This window comes from Chelonia mydas, chromosome 2 (genome assembly GCF_015237465.2).
Source record: "Chelonia mydas isolate rCheMyd1 chromosome 2, rCheMyd1.pri.v2, whole genome shotgun sequence".
NCBI lineage: Eukaryota > Metazoa > Chordata > Testudines > Cheloniidae > Chelonia > Chelonia mydas.
In genome coordinates, this window is record NC_057850.1 from 175,757,516 (window position 1) to 175,779,104 (window position 21,589).

At 41.1% G+C, this 21,589-nt stretch overlaps 1 protein-coding gene across 12 annotated transcripts in view; it reads right to left on the reverse strand.

The window, feature by feature from the left end:
• BBS9 (Bardet-Biedl syndrome 9) overlaps positions 1–21,589 on the reverse strand; it is a 432,676-nt gene that overhangs the window by 127,735 nt on the left and 283,352 nt on the right. For 10 of the 12 annotated variants that reach the window (XR_005223953.2, XR_006288876.1, XR_006288875.1 and 7 more), the window contains one exon: positions 18,124–18,234. Coding sequence is in view for 7 of the 12 variants with exons in the window: in XM_043540615.1 (XP_043396550.1) it covers positions 18,124–18,234 (111 nt within the window). In the remaining 5 variants the exon portion in view is untranslated. Of the gene's footprint in view, positions 1–837; positions 873–17,848; positions 17,893–18,123; positions 18,235–21,589 lie in introns of those variants that run through there. The other 2 variants (XM_043540616.1, XM_043540614.1) reach the window with 2 other exon arrangements.

The following is a 21,589-nucleotide window of genomic DNA, read 5'->3' on the forward strand; positions in this document are numbered from 1 at the left end:
AGATCCATGTAAAAATTATATATCACATTGCACACAAAATAGAACCATCTTTCGGGAGAAGTGTAATAACTGCTTTAGAGCACCAATGAGACGTATAACTTTGATCTAGAACAGCAAGTGAATACCTTAGCCAACTGTAACTATAAGGATGCATTTTACATATACAGACACAATTATGTAATCACTGAAATAGGGTCAGAATCCTCCCTGCCTTCCAAGATACCAGAAAATTTTTAACAACCACAGAGAGTCGGACCTTAGAATTTAAATCTCCTTGGAAAGAAGGCAACACCAGCACTATACTATCACCTCACATCTTGTGGGTATGCTGGGGCATTATTTCAAGCCTGACTCAGTATCAATTCCTGAAAGCACCTCAAGTTTTAAGTTATCTCCCACCCAAGTAGTAGCCCTACTCTGTTTATGAGGTCTGACAAGATCACTGCCTCAGGTGATAGGGCTTCAGTGTTACTAACTGTGTCAGAAACAATTGCTGCTGTAGAGAAGAACATATGAAACAGCTTTTCAGTGTCCCCCTCGGACTTTGATGATATAGCAGGAAAGCATCCACTGACTGTATAGCAATGGGAATCCTGTTGCCTAGACATGAAAGTCTTGGGCAGTAGTACTGCAGTGCTACAGTACATTTTCAAATTGCAATCTTGTATTCCCAACAGTTAAAGGAAATAATTGTTGAAAACCTAAATTGCACTTTGGAAATGTTTCTGCATCATTCACAGTAATACTCACTGAAGATCTCATGCTCTGGAAGCATCATTCCCAATATCACCGCTGTCAATTCTTTGATGATGTCATCACAAAGCTGTAGCGACAATGCTCAGTTTGGCTTTTTTAATGGCACTGATGATTCCCTACAAAATGAAGTGGAAAACCTATTCACAATTTCAATAATCCACTCCAACAATGAGCATGTGGGAACATGCTCCCTCATTCTCAGTCAGGCAGGCTAATAATTCTTTGAGAGACAGTCAATATTTCCATTCAAATATCTTATTTTTCAGAGCATTTCAGAGCATGCTCAGCCCTTGCAGAGTGGAATAGATTTTAGTAGCTTCAGGTGCCTTTGTGCAATCTCAAAAATGGCTTTTAAAAAATAAATATTTAAGATATTAGCTCATAATGTGGGAATCTGGGAAAAAAACATGACTTCTGAAAGAAGCTATTTTGGAAAATAAGCTACAGCACCTGCACAATATCCTTTTTCCAGCAAACATTTCCTAAGGATTTAGTTATTCTCTCTTTGTGTACATGTACAGTGGCCAATGTTGACAAGATACAGAGGCGGCCTTGGCATTTTGTGGTATCCGGTAAAGCAGTTTTCCAGACCTATTCTAAACTTAACCAATGCCTGTCCACCATAATCACACATTTACACACAGGAACCAGCATCAGGATTCTAGGAAGGTTGGTGAAACTCAGATATTAAAGCCAGAAAGGACGGTTGTCATAATCTAGCTTGACCTCCTGCATAACACAGGCCTCAGAATTTCACCCAGTTATTACTGCATCAAGCCCAAAACTTCTGGTTAAGCCAAATGAATGTTACGATTTCCTAAAACTTAAAGTTAAGATTTTCAAAGATTCAATGGGGCCTAAGTTGGATGCCTCACTCCAGTTTGTATCTTTGAATATCAACTCCTAAATTAATCATTTTACATAAACAGATATGGTATAATGCTTGTAGGCAGCCACTTCCTTCTTCTGCCCATCAAGTTTATGTTAGGGTCCATGCACAATTGCCATTGTTCAAAAATCTTTTACAAAGGGTCAGTTCAGGAAACAAACTGCGCCCCTGGCAATCACTAAACCCTCTTTGGCTGCAATGTTCGGTGGGCATTCTGGTGACTTCTAGGTGAATCGTTGGTGTTTTTTCCTCTAATAATGTATCTACAGAGCCCAGAAGCTAGCATTTTTATTAGTGTATATTTAAATTGTCGTATTCACCCAGAGCATCGGATGGGTACTCTTCTACTGTAATTTAGTAACAGTTTCAATAAATATTAGCAAAAAAGTGTTCATAGCCAATCCATCCCTTTCCACAACCATACAGATATATGGGATGTCTGCCAAGGAACTGCAATAAACTAAACTCAAAATCATTTACTTACCTAAAAGTCTTTTCTTCCTTTTTTTTTTTTTAACCTTCTTCTATTTCTTTGTCCTCTTTTCTCTCTATCCATGCCTGGCCTCTTCTATCCCTAACCCATAACATTTTCTTTCTTTTTAATTTCCTATTCTTTCTTTGAAAAGCATCTCCTTTCCTCTCATCCTCTCTGTCATGTACAATGGATCTTCTATTGTCCACCCTGTTGCTCTCTCATATAGGGCCTGATCCAAATCCTACTGACATCAATGGAAGTTTTTTCCAGAGACATCAGTGAGCTTTGGATTGGCCGATCATGTTTTCAGTTTCTTTGTGCCCCACAGTTTCTCATTTTTCTGTCTCCAGTGCTTTGCAAACAATTTTCAGAATGCCCCTATTAATCCTCAGATAACAAAGGTTACTTATGTAAATATTATTTTTTCTATTGAATGTAGAGATTCAGTCATTCCACAACATTTGGATTAGATTCCAAACATCCCAAAGTTCTAAGACTGGGTCTTAACTGAGGCCCATCTCTGCTAACAACATTGATGGGAAAAGGTGGAGATTCTGTATCTACAACCTGTCATCTGCTTCATTTTCTCAAGGCAGACAATTTATGAGGTTTCGCCTGAATCACCGCATAAAAGTGAAATATGGAATGGTTACTAGCCTGTCCTGTAACTACTGTTCCTCAAGATGTGTTACACATGTCAATTCCACTTCAGGTGTGTGCACATCCAGTGCACTGTTGTCGGAGATTTTTCCCTGAGAGATACTGCTGGGGTGGTGCATGTGTCCTCTGCTGCCTCATGCTGCTGTGCGATAGTATGAAAGGCATAGCCACTCAACCCCCTTCAGTCATGTGTCCCAGAAGTCTGGGGAAATTCCTTACTGTTGAACTTTCAGGTCTAAAGAAATAGCCAGAATTGTCTAGAACCTGGCCTGACAGAGGAGAGAGGAAGGTCTTAGCTTCCATAGAGTCCAAGAGCGCTCCTATGAACTCTATCCTTTGTACACATGATAGAATTGATTTTTCCTTGTTGATGAGCAATCCTAGCATTCTGAAGGTGGACTGAATAATGGCCACACTGGTCAGCACCTTGGAATGGCCTCTCACCAACCAGCTGTCCCAGCAGGGAAAAACGTGAACTTTTGATCTCCTCAGGAACGCTGCCCTTTGTGAACACACATGGTGCTGAGGACAGACCAAATGGCAGCACTGTAAATTTGTAGTGAAATTGTCTGATGAGAAATCTGAGGAATGTCCTGTGGCTTTAATATATTTTCATGTGGAAATATATGTCCTATATGTCACGGGCAGCATACCAGTCACCAGGATCCAGGGAAGGGATATTTGAAGCCAGATGACCAATCAAAACTTTATTTTCTCTAGGTGTCTGTTGAGCTGTCAAAGGCTTAGTATAGGCTGAGGCATCCTTTCGCTGTTGGGATCTGAACATAGTGAAAATAAAACCCCTTCCCTCTGCAAAGTAGAGGCACCTCTTCTACAGCTTCCAACTGGAGGAGAGAATAAACCTCCCAAAAGAGAACTTCCTTGTAAGAGTGATCCCTGAAAAGGGACTGGGAAGGGGGATGGCAATGGGGGAGCAGAAATAAACTGAAGGGTTTATCCCAATTCCACAGTGCTTAGAGTCCACTGGTCTGTGGTGATTGAGGGTCCAAGTACTGAGGAAGTGAGACCGCCTGTAAGAGACACCAGAGTAGGAGAATCTGACAAACTGGACACGGGTAAGCTGTCCATTACAAATACGTCAAAATGGCTGCTTGGAGTTACCAGGCTGTTTGGGCAAACTGGCGGCCACTGAAGAAGTAGAAGGGGGTGGTCTCCTCCTTTAATTTTTACTCTTCTTTCTAGCTTGGTCCTGGTGACGCGGCATAAATGAAGTATACCAATGAGACTGCTGGGGGACATAACTGTTTCTTCTTTGGGGCATGGATATAAATGCCCAAAGATCTGAGTGTATACCTACAGTCTTTCAGGAGATGCAACTTGTCATTGGTCTGTTCTGAGACCAGCGACCACACCTCAGAAAGAAGATCTTGGATAGTTTATTGGACCTCATGAGAAAGACCCGATGACTGGAGCCAGGAACATCTGTGCATTGTAATGGCCAATGCCATGTCTCTAGCCACAGAGTCTGCAGCATCCCAGCATCCTGAAGCAAGATCCTGGCTACTAACTTTCCCTCATCAACCGTAGGGGAAGAACTCCAGTCTTGCCTCCTCTGGCAATTTGTCCATATGTTGCAAAACATTAGCCCAGAGGTTAAAATCATAGCAGTCCCAGCAATGCTTGCTGTTTTCTTGAGCTGTAGCCCAGCTGTTAAATAAAGTTTCCTGCCAAAGAGATCGAGCTACTTTACATCCTTTGATTTTGGGGTAGATGATTGCTGCCCCTGGAGCAATTAACAATTGAGACTACCACTCAGACAAGGTTGGGTGTAAAAATGTTCAAACCCCTAGGAGTGAACATATTGTCTTTGTTCAGTTCTTTTTGCTGTGGATGGGATGAAAGATGGAGTTTGCCACAGCATTTTAGTAGGCTCCAGAATAGCCTTGTTAATGTCGAGTGCTACTTGAGAAGGCCCCACAGAAGCCAAGATATCAACCAGTTCTGTCAGATCTCGCTTGAACACCCTTCACCTGAATATCTAACGTGGAGGCCATCCTCTTCCAAAGGTCCTGATGGGCCCTATATATGTCCAGCAGAGGTTAGGAACCTTCTGACACCACTGCCTCATGGGACAATGAGGAAGAGGAAGCCAAGGCTGGCTCAGGTGGAGCCTCCTCCAATTCTTCCATGGGAAAGTTCACCAGAGCAGATGGCTCCTGTCTGATACCGAGCCCAGTACTAGAAGTGGCATCCTGCTGCTCTTGATGGGGCTGATGTCAACCTCTACTAGATGAAGTAGACCAGGGAAGGAGTGGAGATGGCCTGGAGGCAGGTGGCAAAAGGATTTAGTCTCATGGTACTGCATCAATGGGAAATGTGCAAGTGGGCTTTTAAAAAGGTTAAGTCTTTCTTCATGGAGCTGTCATTCACCTGAGTCACCCCAGGTCTCAACATTTAGTGCTTGATTTGTTCTAATCCTAATTTGAGACACCTGGCTAACTCAAACAAAATCCATCCTGTTCAAACCCACCCCTCAAAATGCTTCTAGATTGAACTAATGCAATCAGAGCTAAATTCATCCTTCTGCTGACTTCATTGGAGTTACACCAGGGATAAATTCAGCCCTCAGTAATTTTCAAGAATCAAGTCAAGGAGGCTACAGGTCCTCAGTACCTTTGAAATCAGGCCTTTTTTTAAAGGAACTGAAACATGAATTTGATAGCTTAACTTTAGAAAACCTACATTTAAAAACTGTGGCTATCATCTTTTAAAATGGGGTCAAATGCCATACAACCTAAGAATGCATATTCATTAAACTGACTGTTTTGAAAAGTTCCAGCTCATTATAGACATGGCACACTATCCTGGACAGCAAGCACATTTTTCCAAAGAGCTCTCCAGGTTAAGCAAATCTTTCCTTCTACTCCGTCTGACATATAATGCAGCATTGTGATGTGACTGATTCCTGTACTTCTAAATATGCTTTCTAATCTGAACAAATTAACCACTGACCTTACATACATTGAAAATTATGCTATGTGTATCAGTGGTAAAAATCTCAAATATGCTCAACACCTACTGTAGCAGCTATGATGGCAATTATAATGGCAATCGTAGGGCGCTCCAGTTGAGCTGCTTGCTGTAAAGCTTTTATGGATCCTTCTCTCTGCCATTTGAAATGTCATCAGCTCAGAATTTAGCCCATATAAATAACATAAATCTAAATATATAGCTAATACTGAAATCTTTATAGATCAGTCTTCTTTATAAAAAAGGAGATCTTTAAAAGATTAAAATAATCTTGAGAGCAGATTTTTAAGTATCCTCAGAGTCTGCCTCTTTCGGTGTTTTCAGGTAACATACACCAGTAAGGAGGTGCAATATGTAAATCAATAGAGGATCTGGACAGTTGGCAAGCAGACACATGAATTTGTCCTCAAGATTCCTGCTCTCCAGCTGTTTTTCACAAAAGCTAATACTTCAGGATAATCCTTTTCAGAGCTCAAATACATGAGATCCTGGGTACAAAATTTCATCCTGTACTGTCACTTTTTAATGAACCATCCAGGGGACTGCAGCATCATACTGCGCTAGACATTCTGAGAAGCCATGATTCAGGAAAGCATTTAAGCATGTACCTAAATTTGTGTGTGTCAGTATTTCCACTGAAGACAACAGGACTACAAACATGCTTACAGTTGGGCATGTGAATAACTATCTTGCTGAATTCAGACCAAGTACTGTAATTTCATTTGTCTTGTCTAGGCACAGCAAGGAAAAGTGAAGGTCCAAGGCAATCTTTGTTTAGAAGGGCAAATTTGAAAGAGGCTCTTAAATTGCATCCACAGAATCTGCATGAACATTACCCTGCATTTATGTGAATAAAATGTGACAGTGTATGTAAACAGGCATACAAATTACTGTACTTGCATACTTGCTAAGTGCAATTTAGGACACTACTTTGAAAATAAGGCCCTGAATGTCTTTGATTTATGGGTTTTATGTCTCAACCTTACCATTATTTTGTTATAGTTGTCTGTGTGTTTAATCAAAAGTAATAAGCCAGATGCTTCAAATTAAAGAGATTTAAAAATCTATTCCAGTCCATAACAATAAATTCTGAGACTGTTTTAGGTCTTAGAGACACTGATTATGAAATGATATTTATTTTACGAAATATAAACATATCCAATGAGAACTCTGAAATTTAATCTTTACGTCATCTAAATATTTTCATGATGGAAAAATACAGTTATTTAACTAGAAACTGTGGTAGCACAGTAGCAAGTGCAAACTCTGAAGTTCTGGATAGAAGTATTAATTTAGGGCTTGATTTTATGATTCTCACTGGGGTTGAGAGTCATACTTGCTCTTCTAAGTAGTTCCAGCTAAATATTTTTATACTGTATAAACAAAAAAATGCAAATGATGGGCCACATCTGTCCCATCCTTACCAGGAATAGTACTTACCAATCAGAGTATGGGTAGCACAATCTGGCCCTAAAATCTGAGAGTAATATTTGTATTTTGTTGATTAGATTAAAATACTTAGAGGAGGCTTTGGTGAAATTTTCTGCAATGAGGGGGGAAAAACCGTACCACATGTGAACATTTAAACAGCTGCATGAGATGACACTCAACAAATCTACTTCAGAATGTTGAGAAATCCTGAATGGCTGGTGAGGAGGTAAAGATGACCTTCTGGCTCACACTGCTTTTTCAAAGGAAATTTTGCTGACTTCTGTGAAGTTACTCCTGATTTACACTAGTGGGAAAAGAGGATCAGGTCCTTTTTGTTCAAAGTGTGCTGTTAAAAGTCTTTCATAAAGCAACATGTTGTGCTGACATAAACTGAAAACAGTAAACTTGTTTGTCAAGCTAGTCTTGATGACTACAATCATAATGTGTCTGTTTATTTCTCTCTCAGACTCAGTATCTGTTTATGATGATTTCACTCTTCAAATAGCACCTGCATCAAGAGCGCTGGCTATATTCAAATATACTTTTTTACCAGGCATACATTTAGAATCATTCCCCATCATGATCCTTTACAAACCACAGTCAGCAGCTCATCTTGATAACTGTCAAAGAAATATTACACAGTAACAGCTGACTGAAAGCTTGAGAATTAAGATTCACAGAACTCTGTCCTATTACCTTCCAGAATATGTGAAAACCTCTCCCTGAAATAAAATTGCTTTTGCACCAATTTCTTCATGAGCCTAGCAAGAAAGTAAAGTAAGAAAATGAAAGAGGGCAGAAAGAAAATGAAAGAGGGCAGAAAGTAAACAAGACAAAAACAGAGTTTGGAGGAAAGGCACTAAAAACCAGCACAGTAAAGGAAAAGGCACTGTTTTCCTATCACTTGTCTATAAAATGTTTCACTGATCATTCTTGCACCCATCCAAAGCAAAAACCACTGGAAAGTGCATCTTCCTCAAAACTACAGTAGTAGCAGTAGAGGGGCTAGTAGAGAGGGTGACCAACCCCGCTGGCAGCCTTAAGGTGCATGTGTGCCTTTCCAAGCCTATCCTATAACTGACAAAAGAAGGTTTACAGCACGAATTTTCACATGGGATTGGAGAACGAGCCTTTCTTGCACTTACCTGGCAGTAATGGCTCCTGTCCCATGGGGCTAAGCCCAGCTGCCCACTCCCAGCATTGCAACATGGTGCACAGGGTGTAAAGGTGCTGTGAACCCATTCACCATTTTGCAATGTCACTCACTCAAATTTGGCTCAGCCCCCCCCCCCCTCCCTCCATCAAGGTGATTGGACCAAACTTAAATGGCACTGTGACCCTGCAAACCAGATTGCAGTACCCAGAGTTCGGAGTTGGGCCCAGCCCCGCAGGACAGGAGCCGCCACAGCCAGGTATATACGGAGCAGGCTCACTCTCCAGGCCACCACCAATGACCCATCACCCTTTCGCTCCCCCAGTTACAAAACCTATGCCACTAATTATCAGCACCCATTAATGATGCTGTGGGCCTGATTCTAACCTCAGCTGTGGAATTACAACACACTAGTATTGTAAAAAAGCAGTGTGAGATTAGAATTCGGTCCAGTGGTTGATTTATTAGCTAGCCTTCAACAGTCTATTTTTTTTCTTTTTTAGTGGATAATTTACAGCTGCTTCACAGAAAGGAGTGAGCGCATCCTAGTAGCAAAATGTGCCTCCCAAAGTGGCTCATTGATGGAGCCAGAACCATTTGTTCCCTCCTCTCACTGACTTGCCAGTAAGGGACTATTTTGGCTTCAGCCAGTGATATTAGGGTGGGGCTAATACTATCACCTATTACCCAAGTTGTCTTACACTCCCCATTAAAAGATCCTGTGTTCCACTGCTTATAGCTTTGCCAGACTTTAACCATTTGGAGTGAAATTTTCCATACTGGCTGTCTGTCTCAGTCTGAATTATTATTACTGAAATTTCCGCCAAAATGGTTCAGCCATTTCCAAGAATGAAGCTAAGGAAAAACTATGCTTTCTCCATGTTAAAAAATTATTGACACTTTTTCTTTGAACTGTTCTACGGCCCCCATGCTTTGGAGCAAGGACTTGAAATTTGGGTTGGTCTTTGCATCAGGGTGCTTTTTGCCATCCCTGTGAAAATCCACCCAAATTTGGCTAATTCACAAGTCTTTGAAAAAATCAGTTCTCACATGCTCAGTAGACATCTGCCAGAGCTAAATGGCTAAAATCTCCCAAGACTACCATTCTCACTGAGCACAGTTGATCCTCTCACAGCTTCTGGTGCTGACGGGACTGTGCATGTGCCATCCATACAGAATGACTGAGCATGCTGTACCCCAGAACTATGTGGACTCAGAAGGACTTTTCCTATAAAGGCTGCTTTCCAACAGCTCTGGCCCAGGGTGGGGCTGGGCACTGGAACTGAGAGCAGAGAGCCTCTCTTTCCGGTGCTCTCAATGAGCGTTCCCCGCTGGAACCCAGGTAGCGTGGAGAACAAAGCAGTCTGATGTAAATGGAGATGAGACAAATGCTGAACAATGGGAGGGAAAGGAATCGATTAGGACTGGAGTTGGGGAAGAAACTGACTGGGAGTTGTTGGGTTGGGGGAACTGGTTGGACAAGGAGACTGGGAGCCAGGTCTCTTCCTAATTAAAGACTGTGTCATAAAACATACACACAAGGGAGGTGAATTAAGGTTGTGCAGATTATCTTAATTTTGACATTTCCTTACTTTTGCAACCTTAATAACATTATTGTAACATTGTTTTGTGTGTAAAAACATTCTGTGATTCTGTGAATGACAACTGGTGTAAGTTCATTCATTATCATATAGAAAGGGCCCTAAAATTTATTCTTCAGTGGATATGGGCATTTATTTTCTCTAGTTCACTCCCAACTTTTGTTTTTGTCATTTCATGTTTGAGAACTGAGCTTTGTTCCAGCTGGAGACATATCTTTCTCCTGATGCAGAAGTCCTCGTACTGAGAGTTAGCCAACTACACTACCCTTTTGCTGGGCACCTTATGCATGCAATTAGTAGATTTCAATCAGTACACAACACAGCTGCTAAGATTCTATCTGGTACCACATGGAGCAAGTACATTACGATAAGGTTGGCTCAGTTTCGTTGGTTGGTGGTCAGAGTCTGCATTAGATTCAAGATTCCCAATTGACCTACAGAGCACTTTGGAATATCTCACCTTGGATTTGATCACTTCAATCCTTTCATTCCTACCTTCACCTCCTAGTGCCGTCTGTTACTGCAAACATTTGCCTTGGGATTCCCTGAATAGAAATGTTGGGCATCATGGCACCTGTTCACTCCAAAGCTGAACAGACACTTGTTCTCTCCTTTGCTTTCAACTGTTTGGCACCACATCCTCAATTATTAAACTGTTGAAGATTTTCTATAAAGTACCTTGAGATGTCTACGTATGATAAGATTCTATGCAACTTGAAGTTGATATATTAAATGAAACATAGTTGTCAATTGCAGAGAATAGAAGCTACTGTGCTATCATTTTTGCTGTCTCTGTGTATTTATAAGGCAGCGAGTCTGTCATGGAAAGTCATGGATTCCGTGACTTTCCATGACTTCTGTAGCAGCCAGTGCTGGCTCAGGGGCTGCCCGGCTCCTACTGGCATGACCCTGCTGCTCCTAGCTGGAGGGGCCAGGGGGCTCCACCTGCTGCCTGCATCTGCAGGCCCCGCCTCCGCAGCTCCCACTGGCTGCGGTTCCTGGCCGATGGGAGCTGTGCAGCCAGAGCTTGTGGCATGAGCAGTGCGCAGAGCCCCTTGGCCCCTGTGCCACCTAGGAGCTGCAGGGACACGTGGAGCTGGGTAGGGAGCCCCAGCACAAGTGCCTGCCCCTCCCCCCAGCACCAGCAGGGGTCCCAGGCCACATACTGCTACCCACACCCCCAGAGCAGCAGCATGGGTCCCAGGCCACACCCTGCTTCCTGCCCCCTCCCCAGAGCACCCACCGCAGCCTTGGGCTTCTCCCTACCCCAGAGCACCCAACGTTTAGACAGGGATATATAATAGAAGTCACGGACAGGTCACAGACCGTGAATTTTGTTTACTGCCTGTGACCTGTCTATGACTTTTACTAAAAATACCTATGTCTAAAATGTAGCCTTATGTATGTATAACAAACAAAATCTCCAAGGAGACAGAAAGTAGAGCACCTAAACTCATGCCCAAATATTTGTTTTAGGCTCCTTCATAGAAAGGAAAAAATAAAATGAGAAAAGGGTTTTCCCTTCTCTCACTATCTCTTACTGGCTGATCAGAGTTAAAAAAACTCAATGTAAAATCACAAAGACGACACCTAAGATGCAAACAATGTTCATCTAGAGTTTAACCTAAGCACCTTGGTCTGGCCTCTGTCACTGATGCTCAGGCTAAAATTCAGTCCAAAAAACCATGTACAGAACAACATTGCAATGCTGTGATATCATTCTCAGTGTTACTTTATGATTTAAGCAGCTCCCTTGGCTCTTGCACTTGGAGCAATTAGAATTTCCAGACCGCTCAGTGGCAAATATTTCAGGCTCATTATAGTGCAGCATGGCCGGTGGGCAGTCCATTCTGACCAAGAATGAATCAAACTCATTTATATAACACAGTTATAAACTGAAGACTAATTTAAAGCTTTCAAAATTTTCACTCAGTTTTGCATGGATCACCTGTCCTTCATAGAAAGTTATCAAGAATCAACTAAAGTCAAGTATATAATGTAAGGCTGAATTTTTGTCAAGGATTAGGACCTGCATCAGGACATGCAAGTCATATTACTGCCATTGTGGATGTTCACATACACTTTGCATCATCTCTCTACTCTGCCTGTCTGCTGTATTCTTATCAGCCTGACTGTTATTCAAACATACAAGAAAGCTATTCACTGAAACACACACCAAGCACAATCATAGAATTACAGGACTGGAAGGGACCTCAAGAAGTCATCTAGTCTAGTCCCCTGCACTCATGGTAGGACTTAGTATTATCTAGACCATTCCTGACAGGTGTTTGTCTAACCTGCTCTTAAAAATCTCCAAAGATGGAGATTCCACAACCTCCCTTGGCAATTTATTCCAGTGCTTAACCTCCCTGACAGGAAGTTTTTCCTAATGTCCAATCTAAACCTCCATTGCTGCAATTTAAGCCCATTGCTTCTTGTCCTATCCTCAGAGGTTAAGAACAACAATTTTTCTCCCTCCTCCTTGTAACAACCTTTTATGTACTTGAAAACTGTTATCACGTCTCCTCTCAGTCTTCTCTTTTCCAGACTAAACAAACCCAATTTTTTCAATCTTCCCTCACAGCTCATGTTTTCTAGACCTTTAATCATTTTTGTTGCTCTTCACGGGACTTTCTCCAATTTGTCCACATCTTTCCTGAAATGTGGCGCCCAGAACTGGACACAATACTCCAGTGGAGGCCTAATCAGCACGGAGTAGAGCAGAAGAATTACTTCTCATGTCTTGCTTACAAACACTCCTGCTAATACATCCCAGAATGATGTTTGCTTTTTTTTTTTCCCAACAGTGTTACACTGGTGACTCATAATTAGCTTGTGGTCGCTATGACTCCCAGATCCCTTTCCGCAGTACTCCTTCCTAGGCAGTCATTTCCCATTTTGTATGTGTGCAACTGATTGTTCCTTCCTAAGTGGAGTACTTTGCATTTGTCTTTATTAAATTTCATCCTATTTACTTCAGACCATTTCTCCAGTTTGTCCAGATCATTTTGAATTTTAATGCTATCCTCCAAAGCACTTGCAACCCCTCCCAGCTTGGCATCATCCGCAAACTTTATAAGTGTACTCTCTATGCTATTATCTAAATCACTGATGAACAGAAACAATCCCAGAACTGATCCCTGCGGAACCCCACTCATTATGCCCTTACAGCTTGACTGTGAACCACTGATAACTACTCTCTGGGAACGGTTTTCCAATCAGTTATGCACCCACCTTATAGTAGCTCCATCTAGGTAGCATTTCCCTAGTTTTTTTATGAGAAGGTCATGTGAGTAAGTATCAAAAGCTTTACTAAAGTCAAGATATACCATGTCTACCGCTTCCCCCCATCCACAAGGCTTGCTACCTGTCAAAGAAAGCTATCAGGTTGGTTTGACACGATTTGTTCTTGACAAATCCACGCTGACTGTTATGTATCACCTTATTATCTTCTAGATGTTTGCAACTTCATTGCTTAATTATTTGCTCCATTATCTTTCCAGGTACAGAAGTTAAGCTGACTGGTCTGTAATTCACCGGGTCGTCCTTATTTTCCTTTTTATAGACTGGCACTATATTTGCCTTTTTCCAGTCTTCTGGAATCTCTCCCATCTTCCATGACTTTTCAAAGATAATCGCTAATGGCTCAGATATCACCTCAGTCAGCTCCTTGAGTATTCTAGGATGCATTTAATGAAGCCCTGGTGGCTTGAAGACATTTAACTTAACAAGTTAAAAATTACTTAAACCTTTCCCTATTTTAGCCTCTGATCCTATCTCATTTTCACTGGCATTCACTGCGTTAGATGTCCAATCACCATCAACCTTCTTGGTAAAAACTGAAACAAAGAAGTCATTAAGCACCTCTGCCATTTCCCCATTTTCTGTTATTGTTTTTCTCCCCTCACTGAGTAATGGGCCTACCGTGTCCTTGGTCGTCTTCTTGCTTCTAATGTATTTGTAGAATGATTTCTTATTACCCTTTGTGTCTCTAGCTAGTTTGATCTTGTTTTGTGTTTTGGCCTTTCTAATTTTGTCCCTACATACTTGTGTTATTTGTTTATATTCATCCTTTGTAATTTAACCTAGTTTCCACTTTTGGTAGGACTCTTTTTTGATTTTTAGATCACTGAAGATCTCCTCATTAAGCCAGCGTGGTCTCTTGCCATACTGCCTATCTTTCCTATGCAGTGGGATAGTTTGCTCTTGTGCCCGTAATAATGTCTCTTTGAAAAACTGCCAACTGTCTTCAATTGTTTTCCCCTTAGACTTACTTCCCATGGGTTCTTACCTACCAATTCCCTGAGTTTGCTAAAGTCTGCCTTCTTGAAATCCACTGTCTTTATTTTGCTGTTCTCCCTCCTACCATTCCTTAGAATCATGAACTCTATCATTTCATGATCATTTTCACCCAATCTGCCTTCCACTTTCAAATTCTCAGCCAGTTCCCCCCTATTTGTCAAAATCAAATCTAGAACAGCCTCTCCGATAGTAGCTTTCTCCACCTTCTATAAAAAACTGTCTCCAATACATTCCAAGAACTTGTTGGATAATCCGTGCCCTGCTGTGTTAATTTCCCAACAGATGTCTGAGTAGTTGAAGTCCCCCATCACCACCAAGTCCTGTGCTTTGGATGATTTTGTTAGTTGTTTAAAAAAAGCTTCATCCACCTATACCTTCTGGTTAGGTGGTCTATAGTAGACCCCTACCATAACATCATCCTTGGTTTTACCCCTTTTATCCTTACCCAGAGACTTTCAACAAGTCTGTTTCTTATTTCCATCTCAACCTCGGTCCACGTATATACATTTTTAATATATAAGGCAACACCTCCTCCCTTTTCCCCCTGCCTGTCCTTCCTGAGCAAGCTGTTCTCTTCTATACCAATATTCCAGTCATGCATATTATCCCACCAATGCTCTGTGATGCCAACTATGTCATAGTTGTTTTTATTTACTGGCATTTTGAGTTCGTCCTGCTTATCCTTTTACATTTCAACACCATGTCCTTGATCAGAAGGATGGACCAACAACAGAGAGAAGGGAGAGCCTGGCACATGTCCTAAGTTTGGTGTAGTCTCCTAACAGCGAAGGTGGAATTTTACTGGGTTGCAGACTTTCTTCTGGAGAGCTGATATATTTCTCCAAGATCAGAAGGACAGTTAAAAACATAACACAGGTTAAACTGAGTGTCTGTCAACCCTGACAGTATCTTTTTGTCTTATGCCCTGAAGTCAACAGGGAAAATCAGTACATTAAGCCTTCTACAGGTTTTTTTGTTGTTGTCCTTTTCATAGTAGATTGTTATTCTGAAGTTCAGAATTCTGGAGTTCAGTTACATATGGACAAATTTTGCTGCAGTATACTGCATAAGACTTAATTATTTATAGACATGGAGGGCTAAATTAAAAAAAAAATAGCCACCTAAATGTATCTTACCAATTCCAGACCAGTCTGGGTCAGCCTTTGCTTATTTCATCCACGTGGTCCACCTGATCAAATGAATTCTATATTTTCCATGTTCCTCTTCTTTCTTATCTTGGTTTTGTCAAAGCAATTATGTTATGTGTGAGCTGTATTGCTCTCTACAGAGCCATGTAACGTCATCCTGCTCTCGGCATGTTAAATAAAATTAACATTATGTAGTTATTAGCTGACCTACATGCAGGACTCCTCCCATTGTATCTTTCACTTTTATCATATTATATATTGTTGCATCTTCCCTCCCTGTCTATTATTACAAGTTTTCCAATTAAAATATTTTAAGGTAAAAAATAGCCCTTAAACTCTGCTTACCACGGGATAACTGTTTATGCAAAATATACATTTGTGAACAAAACAGTTGTTGGTCAGCCAAACAAATCATGCATTTGTAAGTATACATTTTGTGCACACAAATATTATTTTGCACACATAATTCACCTGTTTCTGTTAACCGCACAAGGATTTTATAGGTATCTATAAAAGGCCACATTGGGCTATCACAGGCCAGAATGGGTGCACAGACAGGCAGCCAATCAGAGAGGGCCTGCAGGGAGCCAATCAGGGCTGAGCAAGAGGCAGCCAATCAGGGCCAGGCTAGGCCCTATATAAAGGCTGCCCAGACAAGAGGCAGTGAGTCTGTCCCAGACCTTCATGGGGAAAGGTCTGTCTATTGAGCAGGAAACAGGCACCTTGGACACAGCAGTGCTGGGCAGGCTTGGGGAAGCATAGAAGGGCTCCAGGTTAATACCTGCCAGACTGCGGGCCCTGATAGAAAGGGCCTAGAGGGTGCGAAGGGCCAGAGGGGAAGTGGCCCAGCGACAGTTAGACAAGGGGAGAGAAGGAGGGCAGGGAAGCTGCCACTAGAGGGTCCCTGGGTCGGAACCCAAAGTAGTGGGCAGGCTTGGGTCCTCCCCTTCCTCCTTGTACAGAAGCTGGCCATGGAAGGGTGGCCGTGACAGACTGCAACCTGCCCACGAACAGAGGGGCTAGACTTGAGGGGTTGTGGTTGGCCACTGCGGCAGGAGCGAACTGGAAAGACTGCTGTTAACCCTCCCCTGGAAGGGGGTGAGTGTGGACTTGGGGGCACTGCCGGAGGGCAGTGTCCTGAGGAGGACGCCGCCGAGCGAGGAGCTACGCGGGTCCAGGCGCCACCAGGGCAAGGGACGGATGGGACACCGCCAGCAGAAGCTGCCCCGCAGAGGACAGAGCTAATTCCCAAATGTGCCAGCAGGAGGTGCCGCAGGGGTGAGTCCCAACCCTGTCACAGTATCTATCCATGTATCACCATTTAGGCTATGTCTACTCTACGGGTGCTGCAGTGGCACAGCTACAGCACGGCAGTGATGCCGCTGTAGCGTACATGGTTCCCCCAGTTGTGGACAGGGTTTTTCACTGTACGCAATCCACCTCCCCAAGCAGCAATAACTACAAAATATTTCTTCCATCAACCTGGCTGCGTCTACACTGGGGGTTAGGTCGGCTTAACTGCAGTGCTCAGGAGGTGTGAATTTTTCACATGCCTGAGCGCCATAGCTATGTTGACCTGTCTTAAGTATAGACCAGGTCTTAGCCTTTCAACTCCTGAGTGCACTTGCCATTCTTCTTCCCCGCCTTCATCATCCATTTAGATTTGTGCCATGACACCATCCTGGTAGTATGAATGTAAATTTATTTAATTCTAACATTCAAAACCACTTTCAATGCAATGCTGTGGAGAAAAGTATGAATGACCAGTACACATTTAAATTAGATACCATACATATGTGTATACTAAAAGAATGCTGACATGTTTGTCCCACTTTAAAAATCATTCTAAGCAGATCTCTCAGTATTACCTTTCTGATGAAGTAAATTTTACCTTGTTTTAAAACTACACACACAAATAAAATAATTCACTAAAAAGAGTTGATTATATTTTAGAGAAACCTGAAAATAAATACAATAATAAACAAATCACGTTTAGGATCTCCTATGTTTAGAATGACTGATCATGAGATATACGCCACTTAACAGAAACATAATTTAGTAAATAAAATGGAAAGCATCTTATGGGGCACTTTATTAAACTACAATGCATTTGTTTACCATTCTTACTCTCAAAATAAGTTAAGAAAATGTATCACTGTATGCAATGTATTTTATATCCAATATAATATTGTTTGATATATCCAGTAATATTTTTTCTGAAATTCTAGGAAGTCTTCCCACAAACAGTAAATAATGACCAAAGTTTAATCAATTGGCACTACGTCCCAACAACAAAAACCTTAAACTGAAATATCCTAACCTGCATTTCTACCTAACCTTCAACTTTCAGAAAGGAGGTCAGGTTTAAAGTCCTCAGCTACCTCATACATATCGTGTTGTAGCACCAGATCTTTTCAATTCAGGGGAAGTTATTCACTTCAGCTAGAAGTCTCTACTCTATTGCCAGCAGTTCTGAAGGGAATGCCCTGGGAAAAAAAATCTGAAGAATTACAAGATTCCCATAAAATTATCAGATTTGATTGAACCAGGAAAAAATTAAAAGTATTTCTAGAAAAGTGCTGTTCATTTACTAACCAGAAACTTAAAAAACATAACTGGAAACACCTCAGTCAATTACTCCTTTTCCTGCAGACACAAAGTATGAGTTAGATTTGTTCTGTATTCGAAATACAAGTGAGTAATTTTCCTTCTCTTACCAGTTTTGGATTTCTGCTTTGTGAGGTGCCTGTGGTTGGTAAACATTGTTGTGGAATCCTGTACACCTGTCCTTTCCTCCAGGTCAGATTCTTGGATGGGAGTACAACCACCTAGTTGAAAATAGAATAGAATACCTTCATGTGGTGCACAGGCAACCAGAGCATAAACAAGAACAAGAGATAATAAACAAAGTGGCAAGAGTCCCAAAGAATGTATAAAATTGGAATGGTCTGCAGTTTAACCCTGGGTGAAAAATACTTTGAATAGAAAACGAGCTGCCACCATTCTGTTTAGTATATTGATTATGCCTTGGTGATTCCTCACTTTACTCATTTGTGCCATGTAAGGAATGTTTTAAACTTATAGCATAAATAAAACTCACTTTATATAAAAGGATAGAAATAGGTCTTAGAATGAATTGCGTCAAGTATCACATCGCTGGAAACTGGTATAGTAATAAAATTCTACAGTGAGCAAAGCCTGCAAAGACCATTAGTTTGCAATCAAGGGTGTCTTGGGATGATATTTTTTGGATGTGTGATTATACACACTGATTTTCAATACTTTCTACTGTAGCACCAAGACATATAGCACTGCCCAGCACCATACTGCCATGAGGGATGCTTGAAGTCAGAAGTGATCCCAGGATAGGCTGACATAATTTCTCTTTTGTAGTTTGCAATATTTACCTGTATGACTTCATGTAGATATTCTACTTGTTTACTTCACTGCATGTTTAAGTAACTACCTGCAACTATCTCTTTAAACACATATAAACGGTTATTAAAAAATGTTAAAGGGAAAATCTAGTACAAGTATCACCGAGCACAAAGGAACCAGCTGTCTACCAGTGCCACTGCTCACCTGGAGCTAGCTGCAAGCAGTTTGAAATGGATTAGGATGATTTAAGTCTGTTTGAAAAAGCTGCTACCAGTGCCTCTGGGAAAGGAGAAAAGGCATGAACCTGCTGGCTCACACTTGTCTCTTCTTTAGGGAGACTTGAAGAAAGCCAGAAAACAAAGGAGAAGGAGACACCACAAGCTGAAGGGAGGAGGGGCAGAGCAATGGAAATAGGACTATGGGAGAAATATACTTCCACGTTTTACATTTCCTTGCAGGATGTGTGTGGCTAAAACAGAAATGAACACCCATGCATCATCACAAAGCACTGGATGCACACACGATATCACACACAGCAAGCACTATCCTTTTACGTTTCAACACCATGTCCTTGATTACAAAGATGGACCAACAGCAGAGAGAAGGTGAGTATGTGCATAGCTAATAAGATAGCATACAGCATGAATGTTGAACATGCTGTTTGTTGTTTTCAGTAGAAAGCTACATGAGCAGCTTCCATTGCCCATGTAGATCTGGAAGAAAGGAAGAACTTATGAAGTTACTGGGTTTTAACCCCAGCTCAGAGATGGTGGTCTTTCTGAAACTTTTCTCAGGGCAGAAGCGATGAATATTTTATGCATTTTCTGTTTTAATGCAGCTGTGCAGGCCTCTCATTTTGCTCAGCAGCTTCAAATCAAACACTTGATCAAAAGTCCATGAAAGGCTTTGTGCTTAACTGCAAGCATATGGTCACCAGCTTAAAGTTAAGCTTTTGCTTAAGTGCTTTGAGGGATCAATAAATGTACAATACACTCTCTGAGTGGAAAATTAGTGCCCTCCCGAGATCACCACTAGCAAGCAAACAAACCTCTTCGCCTGGTGTTGAAAAATCATCCTTTATTGTCTACTGAAAGTGTGCATTTTTTAAAGCATCATATTAACTCCTAACTCAAAACAACAAAGATACTTACTGTATATGATACATTTCCACTGTTGTGAAAAGAAATGTTTTATTCCATGCCCCATGAATGGGATACCTGATTTGTGGCAATATAGCATCTCTCTCATTGCAAAAGAAAAGAATAAAGCATTTGCAAAAATTAAACATGCCAGCCCAGTGCCATTGGAGAGCATACTGCCTGGCACAAGAACCAGCTTCTCCAGCAACTTGGAGACCCCTGCTTTTTAACACAGTGAAGATTGGTAATATCAGTTGGTGTAAATCAAGATGGCTCAGTGTAATAAAGCTATGCTGATTTACACCACTGGAAACTCTGACCCAGCATTTTTGGTTTTCAGGAACAGGAGAAGGCATGAGCTACTCTACACCAAATATGCCCTGCCAGCCGATTTGTGATATGTCATGGACTCAATAGGTAGTTTCAGAGGTGGCTGAATCTCCTATCCTTTCAGTTCAGGGAGGAGGTTTGGGTGCTGGTGGTAAACCTAATGTGAAAAGAGAGGTATTAGCACAAGCAGAGATTCCTAAAACCTCCCACCTTTTGTTTTGTGGTGGATAGCAAATCTGATAACAGGAAATACGAACACTATGATATGTTAATATATTGCAATACATTGCTACCGAATAACACATTGTTAAATATAAATATACATACATCCAATGAAAATAAAGTATTTGTTAATCTCCAGCACATCTAATCCCACCTGCAAACTCTGACTGTAAAATGTAAACTATATGACTCAAAGAATTAGAAGGTTTCAGAGTAACAGCCGTGTTAGTCTGTATTCGCAAAAAGAAAAGGAGTACTTGTGGCACCTTAGAGGCTAACCAATTTATTTGAGCATAAGCTTTCGTGAGCTACAGCAGAAACTATTCCTCTAACATTCAAATTAGGATACTTGTAATTTTTGTTCCTCAGATAAAATCTATCCTGTTAAACACTAATTTGTAAACACATGATAAATCATTCAAGATCAATACAAATAACAACCTGAGAGTGGTATCATGTATTAAACATTGAGATTATGAGTGAAAAATCACATAACCCATTAGTGCATATTGGGTTTCTGGAGACAAAAGAACTTTGAAAAGTTTGCTCTAAAAACTGAAACTCTATAGGTTATGTGGCCTTGAGAATTAATGGCTTTTGATGCCAAACTATTTCATTAGTCATTAGCACTATTTTCCAGTTGATGGTAACTGAATCAGAGTCGGAAAATGTCTATTTGCCCTTAGGCACCCCATGCTATTGGTTGGAAGGAAGCGGGACTTCCTGCTGTTGGTTTTGATGTCAAAGGTTTGTTAAGATTTACTTGTCAACTGATATTGTCAAAATGTACCAGCACTAAAAGCAAAATTCATTTTTTCCATTACCTTACTTTTCTGATAGAGAACAGTGAGAAATGGAATTTCACCATTTAATTTGAGGGACTGCATAGGTTACACACAAAGCAAACAGGCTCTGAAAGAACTGGAAAACATACTATCAGCCTCATTTACAACACATAAATTTAATATATTCTCTACTCAACAGAATTTGTAAGTATACCAGTATTTTATGTTGGGTCACTTTACCTGCTGTTTTATAAAAACAAGACATTATTACAATATTGTAAGTGTAGACACTGATCACAGCTGTACAAGACACAAACAAAAACATGGGG